A 20,623-nucleotide genomic window follows, 5' to 3' on the forward strand; every position below is an offset into this window, starting at 1 on the left:
TGAATGAAAACACGAGCACAGACATTTTGTATGTATTTCATGTGCTAAATGTCTGTACATAATGCAGGCTGAGTTCTTTGGGGTATTCCCTGGGTGTGTGAGCCAACCAGTAATGACAGCTTATCTAAGATAAGGGGAGGGGAGGGGATTGGTCTGCGTGTCCTGAGATAGGGGAGTTCATTGAGCAGTGTTCCGGATTTAGGGGTGTCTCCAAGGCAGGAAAAGCCCGCGAAAAGTCCGCGAGAAAGGGGGGGGGGGGGTCCAGAAATTTTGGCAGTCCTCAGATAGGGGGTGCTTTCAAAAAGAGGGAACAAGCATATGCTTACGGTAAATAACACTGAATGGGGGGGGGGGGGGAAGGAACTTCTTTTTTCTTTTATTTATATAAATGGTTGACAAAAAAATAAAATTGGCAGAAGAAGAATAAAAATAGCAATATACATGATATAGGCCTTTGTTTATGTAACAAACTAATAGGGATTTTTCAAAATGAATTATGAGAAACAAGAATCACAACTTACGAAAATTGATCTAGCCATGCATATAGGGAAGTTCCGACCCACCCCGGGCGCATGAGCTCGGATAGCTCTTCGCTGTTTTAGACATTACTGTTCAGGATACTGGCATATGGATATGACCATGAGACGAAAAAAAAAACGAGAAAAGAAAACACGATTGCCATGATAATCATAACTGGCTCTTCATAACCACATTGTGAATAGTCAGCATTGTATTAATACACAGGCCGTATATAGTTATGGACTAACGATGAGCTTCATTATTAACAGAATAAGTTTTCTTTGCAATATTACTTAAGATCATTCCCATTAAATATGTTTTTGTATCGATATTTCCGGGAAATTATGACCATGATAGCCATGTAACATACACGCTTGCAAGGTCGATAGTTGGACGCTCTTTCCGGGTCCATCCAAAGACCAATCACGGTCTCCTGTCTTGAGGATGGAACTATATTGGTATGGACCTCTAACTGATGTCATAGTATTAAAGTGCAGAGTAGGACTGTTAATAAATGAGAAAGTTTACCACTGGTAAAAATGGCAAAAGTGACCTCTAATTAATGCCATATAAGTAGGTGGAGAGTAGGACTATTAGTCTAAATCAAAATACACGATAATTGTTATTTCGTTCAGAGGTCTAGGTACCATTTTCAAGAGACAGGAATTAAGGTAAATACACATTTTTAGACATTGTTTAAAATAATTTCTAAACCTGTTCAAATATCTGACCCCGCCCACTGTTCTCCAACCCACCCCTTTCTATATTCTGACCCTCTTTAATTCTACGATTCCGTTTTTTTTTGTCTCCGACACTTCTTTCTCTCCCCATGTCTGTGCTTCACCGTCATGTTTGCAAATTAACACCCACTGCCGCCATTCCTTTCACTCTTTCTCTCCCCTCCCATCCCATTCTACCTTTCCGCCTTTCTCTCCCTCATGCTCTCTCTATTCAACGCCCCTCTCTCTCTCTCTCTATATATATATCTCTCTCTATCTCCGTCCCTCTCTTCCATCTCAATCTCTTTCCATCCCTTTCCTCTATTTCAATTTCTCTATCTCTCTTTCTCTCCATCTCTCACCTCTCCCCTATATTATCCTTTTCTACCTTTCCGCCTGTCTCTCCCTCACGCTCTCTCCATTCAACGCCCCCTCTCTCTCTAACTATCTGTCCCTCTTCCTCTATTTTAATTTCTCTCTCTCTTTGTCTCCGTCCCTCACTTCCATCTCAATTTGTCACTCTCTCTCTCCGTACCTTTCCTCTATTTCAATCTCTCTCTCTCTCTTTCTCTCTTTCTCTCCATCCTTCACCCCTCCCTCTCCCCTATCTTCATTTTTCTCTCTGAAGCATACTTTCTCCTTGATTTTAAACCTATAATAAATTATTCCATGTACAAATCAAATCTTTTTAAAGCCTCTCTAAAGTGTTGGGAGCCCAAACAAATTGATGGCAACAATTCTCTTCAATTGTATAATGACGAAAGTGAAAGAGGATGTCATTTAACACTGACTTCTGCAAGAATTTTCAGGAAATTATCAAAATAGTTCATTACGAGTGATACCCGACCCCTTAATGCGAAGCAAGGCCCCAAAACAGTTGGATTCTTAAAAGTATAAACTTGTAAAATATTGTTCCTCCCGAGGTCATAGTCTGGACATGTGATCGATAGACCATCCATCTTTTTCTGAATAATAATTGAAAACCAATGCCACTCCTTGTTTACTGTACAAAATCACATTACTGAGTAAAGGTGCAGCAAGTTAATTTGGGCTAAGTCGTAATACTAAAGATATCAACTGCCTGTTGCTACGATAAATAAGTGAGCTACATTTTATTTGTAATGCTGTGTTACAAAATAGATAAACTTATGCATCAAATGAAAAAGTGGGAATTGGACCCATCTTTACATCGTAAGAAGAAGAAGAAGAAGAAGAAAGAGAGAAAAAGAAGTAGGAGGAAAAGGAGAAGAAGAAGCCAGAACAATAATAAAAGCAAGAAGCAGCAACAGCAGCCGCATGTATTAGCAGTATAGTTTTAGTAATAATGCTGATGCAGATAATGCCGATGCAGATAATGCTGATAATGATTAAGATGATAATGATAATAATAATAGTAATAACAATGATAATAATGATAATAATAGTAATGATAATGATAAAAATAATGATGATAATGATGATTATGATAATAAAAATTATAATTATAATAATAACTATAATAATAATAATAATATCAATATTAATAGTGATAATAATAATGATAATATGATAATGATAATGATGGTGATGATGATGATGATAATGATAATGATGATGATGATGATGATGATGATTGGCTTTAGTTTTACTTTCAGTCTTGAGACTTACCTTAAGGATTTAGGTAAAACTGAGACCTATCGCCTGTAATGTAAACTGTACTTTTGAACGATTTGCATTTCCCCTATCCAACTAATATATTATAATTGAGCACACAAAGAATTATACATGAAAATATCATATCGCCACTTCTTTACCTATTAAGTTGCCACATTCAGTTTTATTTAAACTGTACAATATATTAAATAATTTCATACCAAAAATTGTGATATTGTAATCGTGAAACAATGGACAAAAACGAAATCAGCTGTTTATAATTGCTTTATTTTTTCCCCGAAAAGAAAAACAAGTAGTATTCAACAAGTAATATTGAAAAGGCATAATAAAGTGGAATATCAATACAAAGACAATACATTGGTACGCAGTAATAACAACAATGATACCATTCCGTTTTATATGGCGCATATCACATTACAAAATTACCTTGTAAAAGTATCCCGGCATTAGCTACGGTAACCGTTATAGGCTCACACTTGTGTGTTTGAATGAAAGAATTTTACAAGGTAATACACATTTATACACTTGCCATGGGTGTAGAGTGGCCAATGTAGATTTTATGTCCTGCCACAGAGGACACAATGGAAGATACTCAAGTTCAATCACTTACAAGAATCATGGTTTTCTAGGGGGAGAGATGGCGCGCGTTTTTCCGACGGCTCATTTTTCTGAAGTTTCGTAATTCCTAAGCTACATAATTGGGAAATTAAATAAGGTTTATAATTCTGAAAATGAAATATAAAGGGTTCATGATTCCAAAGATTACATATGGTTCTATAATTCTATCACCTTTCCTGAATTATGAACCTCTGGAATTGTGTGCCCTCTTTCATTTTTCGGGATTACGAAACTTTGGAGCAACGAACCTTGGGAAAAACGAACATTCGGAATGAATTTGAGGAATAACGAGCATTCTGAAATATGAACCTTCGTTAAAAATATTAAAAAAACGACATGCAATCGTTTTCCTTATACATGTACCATGCTTATAGTATCAAGTATCAAGTATCAAGTTTATTTGTATTCCAGAAAAACACATGTGAAAAATATAATAGAGTATAATCATAACAGTACAATGTAGAATAAAGAACGACAAGGAGACCTTGGTTGAAGCACAGCTTGTTATATGTTAAGGCCCCCTCATGTGATGTGACAAAGATAACTGATTCATGAATACAACAACAAATATGGAATATATAAAGCTATTTACAAAATACTCTCAGAGAACAACTACCCAACGATGCATCGACCACAGCATGGATGACTACAACAAGTATACCCGAAGATGCGCACATCCCCATCACACCGGGTGAGCTAACAAACTCACCGTATGTGTGAAAACATGTATCATATGAGCAAAAATCAACCCTCCCACGGGAGGGTGATCTAATATGGACAAACCCAAGCTGACACCAAATCGAGACATCAATGAGTTATTGCTCTCTGAGTGCAGAGGTCAAGTAGGAATATATGGTATATGTACAGAGGGGAAAGAAGAAGAACAAAAAGAAAAGGGATCAAGGGGATTATGTCAAAGTCAAGAAATAACGAAAAATAGATCGAGAGTATAGTTAAATATGCAACAGTACACAAAAAAATAAAGCTTGATAACACATTCATGTGTCATCGACATACTTGTGAATATGAGCCTTTGTTTAAAAAAAACAACACAAAAACGACATGTAATCGTTTTCCTCGTACATGTACCATGTTCATAGTAACGTCGAGAGAGGCAAGTATTGATCAAATGCCTAGTCAAATGCCATTGTACGCATCCGGCAAAGATTCGAACCCTCAACCTCCCGATTCAAAGTCAAGGACATGAACCATATACATTCAAATTGTAAAAGGAGGAAGTGTACATTCACCACACTCTTATTTCAGATTGCTCTCTATAAATAAGTTATAAAAATCAAATTTTCCCAGTATTGATGAACATCACCTGACTTAAACATAAAAACAAAACAACGAGTGCAGGACGAATGTATTAGACTACATAAAGTGATATTATTATTTTGTTTATATATGTTATAATTATTTCTCTATCACCACAAATATGAAACATTTAAGATACAATTTTTATATAAGAGAATACAAACAAAAAGTATAGGGGAATTCGACGTATTTGGAAGCCAGCAGAGCTACAAAAAAGTACAGGGGCGTTTAGTAGGCCCCGGAATACATCATTATTTCATTTGATTTATTTCATCTATAATAATGCACATATACCTTGTAAAAGATATGTTTAAAAAAAACATAGAAAATGTTGGTATTATCTCGTATATTTTCTATTAAATTCCAGATGTTTTGACATATTGTTGAGAGGACCAAACCCCATTACCGTAATAGAAAAAGCAATATATTGTATGAACGTCAGTGTTGAATAAAAAATCCTGACCAAGTTTCATCATTGTAGCTCATGTGAATTTGGTAAACTAGTTTGATATGTTCTATTCAATGTCAATTATAAAAAACAGCGTGAAAAAAAATTATCATTGAAGTTATGGTTCAGTATTTTTAGCCAATTAGAGATCTGCCACATTGTCACGTGGTAAATATTCAAAATAGAGAGATTTAATATACACATGTATCCCGTTTCCCGTATTAAATATCTTTTTTCATGACTTTGAAGAACCAATCTCTCCTATGAAGTAGATGCAAGGGGCACGATGTATACCAAAAAAAAAAAAAGGAAAGGGAGAAAGGGAAAGGAAAAGTGAAAAGAAGTAAATAAAGTATCCTGCCTCGTTCCCCCCCGTAGGTAGCCTCGACAATTGATACTTACATCCATCTAATAAAATTACTGCCCATCCCAGTAATGCCAGAGGCCCCCGCTACACCACTGCCTTACTGAATGATTATATTCTTGTCTAGCTATCTCTTCTTGGTGCTATGTCTTGAGGGTATCGAGTCCATTTGTCTTGTCCTAACCTGAACGTTGGAGAAGAGAACAAGGTCACAATAGAGATATGTACAAAATATAAAACGGTGCTTTCCACGCCTTGAAAATGAGTTGAGTGAATTAGTCATCCTTGCACAGTCAATTTGAGAAAAAATGAGACTTTGTGTAACATTTCTGTACAAAACAATGAGAGTGTAACTCGGAAAACAGCACTTTGTTCTAAATCAAGACGGAAACATTTTTGCGCAGACCAATTTTTACGAGCTTTTTGAAATTAGGCAGTGCTCACTCAAGCATAAAATGTTGTCAATCCTTTTAGTGCTATACGTTTGAAAAGACCCTTACCCATAATTAAGCATACACGGCATCAAACACAAAATCGTATAGTGCTCTTGCCAAAAAAAGTTGGTCTTAATTTTGAAAAAGGTACTTCTGCAAATTATTTATATATATAAATATATATTCATATTCAGGGAAAAATTATGAGAGCTCGGTTAGCAGAGGTGTTGTGTTGTACTTGGTGTTTCCGGACTGTGAACCATAAGGTACGGGCTTCGAATGCCTAATGCTGAGCAATTGTACTTAAGCAAGACATTTATCAACATTGGACCAAGGTGTAGGAAGTGGATACCTGGCAGGATTTATTCCTTGAATGCACCGAGCGCCTATGTTTGCCGGAGCTAAAGAAGGGGGGTAATAGCATCCAAAGAGTATCCCTTAAGAGCGCATAGAGAGGTTCTATCATTATGTGATACGCGATTTACAAGAAAGAAAAACTAATATTGTAAGTATGAGGGGGGAGACATACCTGTTTGACAGTAATCCCCCTTGAAGCCTTCGGGACAGAAGCACTGGAAACTTCCATGGATGCCTGACCATGTTCCTCCATTCTGGCAAGGGTTACATTCTGGAAAGTAGCATCGTTCATTCAGTAAAAGTAATGAAAGTATTGATATTCTTTCACATCAAAATGGCTAAATTGTCTTTTTTTGTACTTTTTTTGTAATTTGGTGGAGAATTATATAAGCATTAGCAAATATTAGCAAAATACCTTGTTGATTTTACAACTTTAATAACGTAATAAAGATCAATATAGGTTTCAAAATTTTGCAAATTGGTCGTGCAGAGGTATTATGTTTTAGTTGTTTTTCTTATTGTTAATTTATCAACTGTCGTGCTTTTTTCTTCATAAAAGTTCCCTTTTAAAACTATTTCAACGTATTTCGAGGTTAAAAGAGTTTTCCATGTTTGTTTCTATTAGATTAACGAATACGTTTATTAATGTTTTAATGTTAGAAGAAATACACATCTCACCTTCAGTCCTTTCTGCTGTTAGATTCACCGAGAATCCACTTCCAATAAGCGAACCGATCGCTCTACTGGAGTCCCCAGTATCCGACACAAATCTAAACCACAATTCTCGAGTGGGGGAGGTAATATCTTCCGGCAATTCACTTCCAGTCAACTCCACTAGGGTTGTGGATCTTAAAGGACTCGAGCCGTAGCCCACGGCAAGCAAAGAACCGTCGGCGAGGTTAAAGAAGTCGAAACGCGCCCTCACACTGTGATCCTGAGGAGCCATTATCCGCCAAATCTCGTGCACGCTGTCGCTTGCACCAAGAGAAAAGTCTGGAGAGTGGAGCTGTTGGACCGTAGACTCCTTCACCAAGATTAGAGGATTATCATCTGTTACCAAAAAAAGAAAAGAAGGATAACACTAAATGTGGCAGAAATACGGGCATGTTTTTTCCTATAAAAAAGACATACGAGAATAAATTAAGAAATTGTATGTTTGATGTGTAATAATTTTAAGATCATCTGATCATTCGGAAGATTTTTAAATCCCTAGAGTTTCAAAATGACACAAAGACGACCTTATTACCTCTCGGATCCACAGCGTTCAGTGTTGCCATGAATCCAACGTCAGTGTTAAAGGGGTCACTCTTGAATTTGAGCCACATATGGCGGTCATGTGACGTCACAGTTGAATTTAACCCATAGCCAGTCAGCTTCGCAAGCTCTGTGTAACTCAGGGGCGTCAGTCCATCGCCCACCAACAAGATGTCGGCGTTAAATTTGGTAGCGATGTGGACGATGTCCAGCCTGACGCTGTGTCCAACAGGGGCCGATACCTTCCAGACGATGTTATCGCCGATGTTGTAGTTGGAAGGGTAGTTTGGAGAAGTGATGGTCACTGAGACGGCACGCTCAAGGGTAATTTCAGTAACACCCGGTGTTATTGCTGGAAGAAATATAAATGTAACCAGAATGCTTATGATTCTTTTTTAATCCATGAATAACGCAAAAATATATTTTAGAGACCATAATTTCAAGACGGAAATTGAACCTTGAAATATGACTACTGTGAACTTATAATCGGAAGAATTCGGACTCCTATCGAAGGACAGGTTGATGTGCTGGCCAGAGGGCCACTTCACTTTACAACTGCTGCTCCCAAACTGTGGAATAACCTACTGATGTAACCACCTATAACCTGTAACCACCTATCTGTAAATACCTTCAAAATTATCTCAAAACTTTCCTTTTCTGTTAACAATATAACCGTAATGCGCATTTGAACATTGTATATAGAAACATTATTAATATTATTATTATCATTATTATTCACGGTCAAAGGGGCCAGTTGATCAAATACAATAATGGGAAACAGAAGGCTTCAAAAAGTTACAATTGGCTAGTCGCACATACATTCATTGGTTTAACCTTTAGCCGAAGTCCTCTCCATAAAATTCCAAAATATTTCAAAGAATCAACTCCTCAGCAATTTTAATGGCATGTAAAAAATAATTGGATAACTTAATACGCCATTGTAATGCAAGCACATTTCAGTAGGTGGTGGACAAGGCTTTTGAAATTGCCGTGTATTGTTTTTTATGTTGTTGTTGTTGTTGAAAGTCTTGTTTCTCCTGCACAGGTGTACTCACCTCCTGAAACCACAGCTGTAATAAATGACTGGAACTTTGAGATTCTGGTGTAGACGCCGGGCAAGCGTTCTTCAGCGCATCCTCCTCCAAAGCTTGTTAGTCCGACCAGATGCCATCGACCATCATCACCCTCACAGGTCAAAGGCCCACCGCTGTCTCCCTGATTTTTGTAATAATAAACACGAGATAATAAAATTTAATTGGATGACTTGCAAACTAAACAAATATCCTACATAGGACCACACACATGTGCAGCTTTCGAAAAAGTACATGTATTCAGAACCTGGCAGTTTGATATATATTAAAAGGGTATGCAAGTCAATGTGTCCAAATTCTGAAACAAAGACAAAAAGGATATGAAATTGAAAATTACTGAGTGAAAAAAAATACCATTGCAGTCAGTGTCACAGTTATGAGGGAAACGGGAGTACAGCCCAAATAATCGGTCTAATGAAAATAAAATATGATGGGAGAGCAGAAAAACAACTTGGGTAAAAGGTAATGACTCAATCCTATGCCCTTATCTCCTTCCATGCTATCGTAGTAGAGAGGTTTGAGCGCAATACTGGAAATTCGAGGGTCATGGGTTTGACTCCTGGCACGGCACTGATGTCCATTGACAAGGCCTTAATCTACATTTGCTACTCCATACCCAGGATTTAATGTGGACACTGTAGGAGCACGAAGCCTATGTGATAGTTATTGTTTTATGCCCTCACGGCGACCATGTGGTCGGAATACTCTCCAAAAAATGGAGATGCTGCACATTTTGCGTATGAATGAATCCGGTGTCCGGGATAATTATATCTTTAAAACGCTTAGACAGGGTAACCCCCCCTTCAGTTTTTGTTATGTGTGTATTTTGAAGCCAAACCCCCCTCTGTGTTTCTTTTTTCTTTTTTCTTTTTTTAATTGAAAAATAAAAATAAAAAATAAAATAAAAATTATGCCAATGGCTGACCTAAAAGAGATGACCTTACCCCCCAACAAAAAGTGTCCTCTTATCCCCCGCTTATTCAGGAGCTGGCTGAGTCGTCGCGATTTTGTTGGGACCCCCTCCCCCCCCCCCCCCAAAAAAAAAAAAAAAAAAAAAAAAAAAAATTGTCCTCTTACCCCCCGCTTATTCAGCGGCTGGCTGTTAACCCCCCCTGAAAAAAATCCTGCGTACCCCACTGGTAGTAGTAGTAGTAGTAGTAGTAGTAGTAGAAGTAGTAGTAGCATTCTCTTTAATTCAATCCTCATAACAGTTGCCTATTGTGTCCGATACCGCCGCCCCCATGATACCTGTGCCCCCATGGTTAACACTCAGGCTACGCCAAAGATAGCAGTTACCTGACAAGTATCAATTCCACCTGGGTCTAGTTCAGCACATATCATTTCTTCTGTCAGAGTCTCCTGGTACGAAGAATTGCACCCGCCTTGGTTAGGAAGGGTCACCACTACTTTTTTCAAGCTCTCTGTCAACGCTGCGAAAGATTAAAGTAAATCATCGTTTACATCTTCTGTAAGCAAACGAATTTCAAGTCAAGTTATCATCAAATGTTTGAAACCATTTAAAGAGTTATGGAAAGGTAAAGTGGTTTCAACACTGCTATTTGTAAAGCGCTTAGAGACATTTGTATTAAGCGCTATATAAAAATTAAATATTATTATTATTATTATTATTTAGCATGATTTTTCATTTTTTAACCAACTAATAAATACAGTATTTAATGATATTTAGGTGAATAGGGGTATCAAGTTAGGTGGATGAAATCATATTGGTTATGAATTTTGAGATCTACGTGAAGAAGAACTACTGAAGTGATTGTTCAAAGCTTCTCTGTTTGAAAGAGGCCTTTTGGATATCACATTCCTTTCAATCAGATAACCTAGATAATTGATTGGCTAACCCCTGTAGGAAAGGAGCAACCTATATCAGCAACTAAATAGTGAAGCACAGTAATGTTGTTGATTCAATTTCAATTTAATACAATTTAATTGTGTCATTCATTGTAAGTAAAAATATATATATTATTATATTCACAAATAAATACATAAAGTAAATCATGATTTAACCTGGCTAATGATATGAATAAATACCTGAGCCTTAAAAAGAATGAAAATAAATGAATATTGGAAAACTTAAAGAAAAGTCCTAGGTCCTTGTATTAGGCTAGCCGTCCACGAGCATAATTTTCACAAGACTGGATAAATATGAAGGCAAAGAAGATCAAAATAATTAAACATATCAGAATCAACTTGCATACAGGAAACCAGTTTAAAACAAAAAACATGCACATCATGTTTGAAAAGAGTGGCCGACAGTTTGAATCTCTTCCCGCTGCGCATATTCTTAGACGAAGTATTTTATTTTCAGTCGTCTCTCTTGACACAGGCGTAGTGAATGGGTACTGGTGTAATGGAGTAATATATATACTCTGACATGCACTGTAAGGTGATACCGGCACCCGTATAAAACTGAAGAAATCGTATCGCATTTAAGGACACACACACGCACACACACTTCGTTTCATTTGAGTAATTCGCTTTACAAAATGGAAAATGTTCTTTCATTATCATCATTATTATCATTATCAAAGCCTCATCTGTTGCTGTTTTCAAATTTTTGTTGAAGATGCACTTGTTTTCAGGATTAATATGTTTATTCATTATTGTTTGTCTGTATAGTAGCACAGTTAGGAGTTTTGATTTCATTACAGAGCATTAGAGTGGCTGCGCTATGTAAATTAATCTAATTATTATTATCATCATCAAATATAAATTAAAACAATGCATACGTGAGCCTTCCAGTATAGTTGCCCATCCAGCGACGAGACAGCGACGATAGTCATTGAGTTCATCCGAGGATTCCGACAGACACGCGGGTCTGACGTAGTCACTAAATGTCACCGGTTCAGCAAGTCGTATCAGAGCGATGTCGTTGTAGAGCCAATAGACGTCGTACTCGGGATGGACGAAAATATCAGCCACCTCAATCGCTACTTCGTTGTCGGAGTCATCCGTCAAATGTGCGTTCCAAAAAACCACACGATCGACGTAGTAATCACTATAAATGATATTGGATGTAAAATCAGTGATTTTTACTAGGGCGAAATATAATCATGTATATCAAAAGGACATCTCAATGGAGCTGCATTTATTTGAGCATGATATATATTATATATTAACTGTAGTTTCATACATGTACATCATGATTTTATTATAAACTAGACCTGCAATCGTGGCACTACGATATGCGTGCAATGACGGGCGATGTGGCACTAACGGTCGTCTATACTTACATAATCATAAACAGTATAATATGGTGTCTAAAATGCGATTAACTCACAATTTTGTGTGTGAACATATATCATACTTGGTATCATTCGAAAAGGCACTTCATTGCGGTCAGTTTGACACCATTGTCATCTGCGCGCAATGTACTGCTAGCATTAAACGCGCTATTACGTAATGCATAGTAAATTCATCATTTTGGGCGATAACTTTGTGCTGACATAATTGAATTTTACTAAACTTAGCAGACAGTTGTCACGTATACATGTGTCTGCAAAGTTTCATTGACGTAGGCATAAGGATCGTAATTTTAGAGCAAGTTGAAGTTATTTCGCAATTTTCTTGAAAACTGCATATTTGGAGGGCATTTTTTGCAAAGTCGGTCACCGTTAGGGTTTATAATTTTGCATTAGGCTGGAAAGGGCATATCTTCAAGTATCTAAATCCAAATTTTTTTTATTTCATACATACATACAATTGCTTTTCATATAGCGCAAAGTTCAATAAAGTATTGCTTAATGCCTTTTACATGATATTGTGATTGGGTAGATCTGTTCAAAAGAACGGATATAGAATTTGGTGCACATATATTGACTACTAGTGATACTTTATACAGTGCGTCCCAGAAAAAACGAAACCGAGAAGTATCGATGTTTTATCATAACTTAATCACAACCATAATTGATGAATGATACATATTTGGAAAGCTCTGTTTGTTTAAAGTAGCCCCTACATTTTCATAATTTTAACAAACGAATTCGTTTTCACTGGGTGCTTGCCGTAGCAAAAAGCAGATTTGACAAAAGACTTAACTCCGTTTCGTTGACAATCAGCCATGCATGAAGACTCTCGTCTAGGCTGATTGTCAACGAAACGGAGTTAAGTCTTTTGTTAATTTCGTTTATTGATACGGCGGGCAGCCAGTGAAAACGAATTCGTTCAATAAAATTATGGAAATGCAAGCACTACTTTAAACAAACAGAACTTTGTCATTCCTCGCTCATTTTTCCTGATTGAGGGGTCATATGAAAGGGCAAAAACTCAACTTTCTAGAAATTTGATTTTTTCCTCGAAATTCAGATACCGCCCGCCAAATGTCTTTTTGGTTTACTTCCTTCAAATTGCTTTTAATCACTCATGCGTAAAATACGCATCATCTGAGTAGCATCACATAAACGAGGAGACTCTAAGCTTTCCAAATATGTATCATTCATTGATTATTGTTGATTAAGTTATGATAGAACATCGATACTTCTCGGTTTCGTTTTTTCTGGGACGCACTGTATTTATATAAACTTTCATGACTATGATTATTTAGACGAAAACTCGGTACATAATTTGTTTAATTAGTTACATGCATTCTAGAGGTAAACACGTCGTTCGCTACTATAAAAATTGGACTAAGTAAATATCCCTATGAAGGTAAGGTGTAAATTCGCTTCCATTTCCACAGAGCAAACGAGTCTGATTAGTGGCATCATACTTACACGCAGTGAGCTGCGGTAAGAACCCATTGAGAGTTGATCAGGGTAGACCCACACCAACGTCCTTCAAATTTCAATCCGTCGATGCGGAGTGAACCAATCCAAGGGAATTCCCCTGGGCGTGCGTTGGTACCACCAAGAACCCTGTATTGATCTGGTGTGTATGCAGGGCGTGTCCCGCATATTTTGGTATCGAAAAGATCTGGGGGAGGAATAAAGTCGCAAGTCAGTGGCACAACGACGGGAAGGGAAGGGACATCCACCCAATTTGAATAGCACCCCTTCGCCTCCCCCCAGCAAATGAAACAAAACAAAGCATAAATCGAAAATAAAATGAAAAGAGGGAAAAGGAGGCCCAAAGAAGATGACAGACAATCTTTAAATACTCTCCAATCCACCTCCCATTTGGTTGCTGATTTTCTTGTTTCTCTAGAAATCCACTTGGCAGTAAGATCAGTGCCGCCATCCTCATCTTATTAGCTGTACGCCACTGCCACGTGTGATGAATTCAATAGAAAATGCCGACATAGTTTCGTCGGTTTTATGAACTATCATTTATAAACACCTAGGGCATCTTGTTAAGTCCAAGCATATTCTTAACTCGATATCATCTACATGAATATGGCTGCATGGTCTTTACCTCCCATAGGGCCAAAACAGCTCCCATCTTCCTCCTGTTCATCGGTAAACATCGAACAGTTGACGGGCCATGGACGGTCGAGGAGTTGCTCAAAGGATGCCTTGCAGGCATCAGTGACTGCCAAACAGTCGGAGTAGCAAACCCGATGGGTGGGGCCGTTATGGGTGCATTCCGGATAGTAAACGGAGCACATGATAGGGAACAGGTGATCATGGCACGATGATATAGTATCTGCCTATGGTAGGTCATTAGAAAGTATAAACTTTGAGGATTTCACGCCAGGATTTTCAAAGGCAATTGCAACGTAGATGTGTATGGTACATCAACAACTTCAGTGTAGCCAGCAGCTCTTGCAAGTGGTAGGGGGGACCACGTGCCGACAAATATAACATAAATTATGTATTTTCATACAAAAAATAAATATTACATCAAAAAAGATCTCCAACATATTTCAGTCGTTACATCTCTGAAATATACATCCTTCTGTGTGATTATCTTTGCTATCATGCATATCCCCTCGAAAATAATCACTTATACAAAAAAAAAACAATTATTGAATGCGTATTAACAAATACCAAATTCATTGGTTGATATACAGGTCAATAATCGCAGTAAGACAGTGTTCTACTAAAGTTAAAACTAATTAATTAATCTTTCCTGGCATTATCTATGAAAACCACCAACAATCTGGACAAACCCATCAATAATAATGAAAAACTCAACATTTCTTTATAAAGCAATTAAAAAGACATTCCGCTGCTTACCATGTCTGGAAAGCTTCCCGCTGCAGCGTCTGCTGTCTCTGCGTTCCGATTCGGGAAAAAAGTCAAATCGTAGGCCAGGTTCTGTCTACATATATCAAATTGAACTTGTTCGCAGTACGCTGGGTAGGAGAAAATCGATCAATGAAGGGTAAAAAACAGCGATAACATGTCAGAGAAATCGGGAAAGCAGACAACCTATATGACACATTCCCCGTGTCCACACAACATTTTCCGTGATTAGGCGTGATTAGTTACACCGTTTCGGGATAGTTATACTGTTTCGCGATAGTTATACTATGAAATTGTGTGTGTGGACGCTTACTAACTATACGTCGTATAACGAAACGTCGTATAACGAAACGATGCCCAAACATGCGTTTCGTTATACGACGTAAAACTAATCACGCCTAATCGCACCTAATCACGGAATATGTTGTGTGTGGATGTAATTGATGTGTTTGGGGGAACTGCTTAACAAATACTCAGGGGAAAAAAAAAACTCTCTCTAAAGTAAAAGTATAGAAACTCCCTCAATATATAGAGATAACATAGAAATGCATTAATAGGTGTGCAATACAATTGAAGGAAACTACATGTATAACCATATGAATTAATTAAAAAGCGAATGTAAACGTTAAATCAAAACTTACGACAGTATTCCTCCTCTGAGAAATCGAGACAGTCGTTATTTCCGTCACAACTTGCCGATTCGTTGATACACATTCCACTTGAACATTGCACTTGACCGCTGCTGCATCCTGTCATGAAGTATTTAAAGAATCGAATTATAGATAATCTCAATTCTAGTAAACAATTTGTTATCGTGTACTTTAACTGATAGATTCCGAATAGCAATATAAGGTCTGGGCTCCGTCTTATAAAGAGTTGATATTAATCGCAACTTAGATACGATTGATATCAATCGCAATAATGTAAATAAGAAATAGGAGGCTGCAAACTTGCGATTGATTTAGCCTATTCGATATGCGTCGGGCTGTATATACTGATCGCGTTATGGAGACTGACATCGGCGCGGGCGTCAGCCCGAGCGCCTATCATTAATAGTGAACTCATCATTATTCATATTATGTGTATCGTATTTGTGACGAGCGTATTCTCATGCATGATTCATAAGACTAGCCTTAGTTGGTGATCAATCACTTTGATTCAACCAATCAAATATCACCTCCAGTTTCCTCATCGCTCATTGGCCTATTTTGGTCCGTGCAACATAAATATTCATGAAAGAGCTTTACAGGTGGTTCGTAGATTTTCTACGAACGAAACAATGGACATGAAAGAAAATAAAACTTTTCGCATGCACCAGTGATGATAGGCGCTCGGGCTGACGCCCGCGCCGATGTCAGTCTCCCTAACGCAATAAGTATACTTGTAAAGCCCGACGCATATCCGATAGGCTACGATTGATGCGGATCAATCCCAACTCTTTTTTAGACGGGGGACCTAATGTAATATTTTGAGTATAATTGAAATAATCACTCTGGACAAGAAATCAAATATTATGAGGCACGACCCTCTTTTTTAAACAACATGCATTTTTCGTCAGATGTCTTAAACATAACTGGCAAACAAATTATCGTAGGCCTACTAATCTTTAACAACCTCTGTCAGCGCAGTGTCTAGGTCACTGGTTTGTAACTTATTTATCAGGCGGGAAAGGAATATTTCTGAAATTACGTTTTAATACAGGCCTCTGTGTATTACACTTCACTAAAAACCAATCTAGTGTTAGTGGAATATTTTCCCTCCTGCTTCATAGGAAATTGAAGGATACTATATAAATTATCCTTACTTTTATTTCTGATAATTTATTACTTCAAAGCATTCTAGATAAAAAATTGTGAGTGAGGGAAGTAAATTGTTGATGCGTTAATAATCAGTGATATGGTATTACGTATCCACCTACAGCAGTGGAGAATTTTCTTTCTTTTTGACTATTTAAAATGATGATAAGCCGAATTAAATCGTCTTGCGTGCCCCGTGTGGCCCAGGGGCTGCTAATAAGAAACATAACTAAAAAATAAGAAGAAGAAGAATGCCCTAAGGCGTTAAAAGGATTCAAGGAATAAATTCCTACCGGGTTGCCGTTTACTATGTCTGGAAGGATATTAACAAAGATAGATTAATGTCTTGCCAAAGGACATTAGTGCCTCGGCGGGACTCGAAGCAAAAACCATATGATCCACAGTCCGGTGACGTATCCACTAGACCACGACACCAGAACCTATTGCTAATATGATCTTACCAGGGTTTAGTATAGCTGTGACACGAAGACTGAATCCAATATCACCCGTTGAGACATCTGTGGTGAACCTGACCCACATAGAGTGACCGGGTGTAGCGGGTTCACTGGAATTGCTATACCCAGTCAGTTTCTGAAGCTCCCAAGAACCAGGTTTATTGGGACCAGGCCCATAACCAATGTACAAGTAGTCGTATTTCGTTTCTAGGGCCAGCTCTAGAATATGTATCTGAAGGATGTGACCCTCTGGAGCCTTGAGTACCCAAGTAAGGTCGAGGTTCGAGCCGTAGTAGGAGGATGGATAGCCGGGTGAAGATATGACGGTGGGTTCGTTCCATTCAATTTCTATCACAGTGCTGCTGGTATCTGTGCAATGAATTCATAATAATAATAATAATAATAATGATAATAATAATAATAGTAATAGAAATAATAACGATGAAAATAATAAAATAATAATGAAATGGTGATAAGAGTGATTAAAAAAGTAATAATATCTTTAAACCAAAGAAGCCAAGGCATAAACGGTGTTCTTCTTTAGAGTCCTGCAATTATTCTTATCCCAGCAATTGCCAGCATCATGAAAGATTTTTCGAAAGAAAAGTAGAGGGTACCAGACTAAGAGGAAAAACAGTAAGTAACTAGAAGGGGAACGTTGCGACATGGTGTGCAATGACAATACGAGAGTATACCAAGATAGCAGAAAACAGAGATGTGTGGAAAAATGTTACAATCAGCCTCCAAGCTGAGAGAAGATATCTTGATAGATATATAGAATTGACAGACACCCGATGTACACAACGATACATCCACTGAATACAAGACAGCCAGGAATTGAAAATGCCATTTCATGAACTATCTACTCTAGCCGCAACGCACCCATCCCATCTCTAGGAAATAAAGTGTAATGTACTTCAGAACTTGAACGAGTTTAATTAGATCACTTTAAACCCTACAAAAATATGAAACCGTTACAACATTTCCGAATTCATTGTAGCAGGTTCCTCCATTGTAGCAGCGGTTCTCGAACCGACATTCATTGTTATCTGGGAGCAGCAAGGAAGGAAAATTGATTTTGTTTGGACTGGATAAAAGCATAATTAAAGGTACTATGTCCCATTTGCAGGCCATAAACATGAAAGGTTAAATTCCAACAGCATTTGAAAGACAATACTAATTTAGAACTTCCCTATAAAAAATTGGGCTTGAAAATGTCTTTAAGTGGGAAAATAACGACTATAAGTTGTCAAATCGACTTAGGAGCTATAGAGCTAATAAGTTATAGTCTGATTTTTCAGACTATTGTACCGAATGGTTGTACATTTTATGCTGCATAAAGATTTAATCGGTTTAATTTTGGCCATTACAAGAAGTGGGTTATTGATGTAGACAAATGCTCATGAACCCCTTATGGCTCATTTTATACCAAAGCTGAACAAAGCCAGTCAGTCACTCAATAGTGTCTGACAGTGAAGTCTAGCAAGTAAACGGGTTTCCTTGCATAATTTGAATATTAGGACACTGTTAACGTTTAAATTTCACAGCTAGGACATACATGACATATTCATAATTCCTGCAAAGTTCTACAGAATTTGATGTTGGCTGCAAAAGGGACACATAGAAAACAATGGTAAATCGGTGACCATTGGTCCCCCATGATCCTCCTTTTCTTATGTTAATTGAGAGCTTAGTTGATGAGATAACCACCTGTCAGTGACCAAGTGGGAGGTCTAATCCCTCCTGTCCAAACTAGTGCAGGTGGGATTTAAATGCTGTTTCATATCCTCATCCATGTACATAATAATCAGAAATTAAAAAGTCTACCGAAATAAAGGACGGGGTATAAATAATATTTTCTTCCTGAATAACTTCCAATTGTTTTGTTTTACCTGAATGCTAAGAAAGTATATGTATGCTTGTAAGTAGGGAACCAGGGAAACGCCGACTTTAAGTCCTCTCCGAGGGACTTGCTAATGAGGATTAATACCTTACCGAAGTGCACAAGCGTCGACTTGGTTTCGAACCCGTGACCTCCAGGTGACTAGACCACTGCTCTACCACCGAACCATCGCTAAGTACTACTCTTGTTTTAGCCGACAGGCCAAATGTGTAGCCCTCAAGTATATCAGATACCCAGTGTAATTTTTTCATCATTGTGTCTGTAAAATGTCGCGTGGCCCGAATGATCCCCAAGGGAGTTAAGTTTTAAAACAATGCAACGTTTGTGTGCAATTTTGATGTTGTTAAATATAATCATGTATTCACATTTATATGAAATATGCTATTTTTTTCCCATAAACCATGACAAGATACATAGAAATTATTAAGTTCAATGTATACCAAATCCACAATAGCGAAGAGCACGTCTTAATGTGTATGATATTAATCATTTCTACGAAGTACGCATTAATAACTTAAAATCAGCAATATTTATACATTTTTATGAAAGATTTTCATCTATTTTAAATTCCTTGTTGCAATTTGTACTCTATCTAGTTTTAACTACATAACATTTTGTTAGTAAAATATTAATGTGTCCAATTAAGAAACATTTTGACGACGAAATACTTATTCATTCAGCTATTTAGCAAATCGTTTTCCTTGGTCAGTTGAATTGGAATAATACTAGTATAAGAATTATCTTACCTGTATTTTCTGCAGATGTGTACGGCAGAACAGAGACAGCCAAAAACCCAAACACGATGAACATTATCCCCATTTCTCTTCGTGAAACTTCTCCACCTATGAAAATAAAAGAATGCTTGATTATCGTGTAAAAGTTTTTAATGATTCATAGTCCAGTGCGTCCCAGAAAAAACGAAACCGAGAATTATCGATGTTTTAACTTTGATAGTCACATTTATAATTAATAAATGACACATATTTGGAAAGCTTAGATCCTCCTCTTCCGTTTGATGCAACTCATATGATGCATATTTCACGCATGAGTGATTAAAATCAATTTGAAGAGAGGAAACCAAAAAGTCATTTGTACAAAAGACTTAACTCCGTTTCGTTGACAATCAACCATGCATGCATTTTTTCGTCTACGGCTGATTGCCAACGAAACGGAGTTAAGTCTTTTGATAATTCCGTTTGTTGCTACGGCAGGCAGCCAGTGAAAACGAATTTGTTTAATAAAATTATGGAAATGCAAGCACTACTTTAAACAAACAGAACTTTGTTATAACTAGCTCATTTTTTTCAATTCAGATACCGTCCGCCAAATGACCTTTTGGTTTCCTCTCTTCAAATTCACTTTAATCACTCATGCATGAAATATGCATTATAAGAGTTGCATCATATGAAAGAGGAGGATCTAAGATTTACAAATATGTGTCATTTATCAATTATAATTGTGATTAAGTTATGATAAATCATCGATTCTATCATAGTTCTCGGTTTCGTTTTTTCTGGGACGCACTGTATAGTTGCGCAAGTGCATGCTGTAAAATGAT

At 37.3% G+C, this 20,623-nt stretch overlaps 1 protein-coding gene and 1 long non-coding RNA gene across 2 annotated transcripts; both read right to left on the reverse strand.

The window, feature by feature from the left end:
* Nucleotides 1-4,717: 4,717 nt before the first annotated feature.
* On the reverse strand, nucleotides 4,718-7,136 carry LOC115929027. Its single transcript, XR_004066301.1, has 3 exons — nucleotides 7,108-7,136; nucleotides 6,602-6,700; nucleotides 4,718-5,822 (listed from the first exon to the last, which is right to left on the reverse strand). It is a non-coding gene; the product is annotated as an uncharacterized LOC115929027 (long non-coding RNA).
* A 510-nt stretch (nucleotides 7,137-7,646) lies between these two features.
* On the reverse strand, nucleotides 7,647-18,048 carry LOC115929048 (suppressor of tumorigenicity 14 protein homolog). Its single transcript, XM_030997168.1, has 10 exons — nucleotides 18,045-18,048; nucleotides 17,169-17,531; nucleotides 15,553-15,660; nucleotides 14,903-15,021; nucleotides 14,139-14,373; nucleotides 13,502-13,700; nucleotides 11,519-11,787; nucleotides 10,071-10,204; nucleotides 8,739-8,898; nucleotides 7,647-8,035 (listed from the first exon to the last, which is right to left on the reverse strand). Exons 1-10 carry the CDS (start codon nucleotides 18,046-18,048, stop codon nucleotides 7,647-7,649), a joined length of 1,980 nt encoding a protein of 659 aa, XP_030853028.1.
* Nucleotides 18,049-20,623: the final 2,575 nt, after the last annotated feature.

Source organism: Strongylocentrotus purpuratus, unplaced genomic scaffold, assembly GCF_000002235.5.
Source record: "Strongylocentrotus purpuratus isolate Spur 01 unplaced genomic scaffold, Spur_5.0 spur5_scaffold_4, whole genome shotgun sequence".
Classification (NCBI taxonomy): Eukaryota; Metazoa; Echinodermata; class Echinoidea; order Camarodonta; family Strongylocentrotidae; genus Strongylocentrotus; species Strongylocentrotus purpuratus.

Coding starts and splice junctions, on each gene's coding strand:
- LOC115929048 (XM_030997168.1), bottom strand. Junction 11,788..13,501: donor CTTACCGCAGCTCACTGCGT/GTAAGTATGATG, acceptor TATCATTTATAG/TGATTACTACGTCGATCGTG. Junction 8,036..8,738: donor TACAGCTGTGGTTTCAGGAG/GTGAGTACACCT, acceptor TATTTCTTCCAG/CAATAACACCGGGTGTTACT.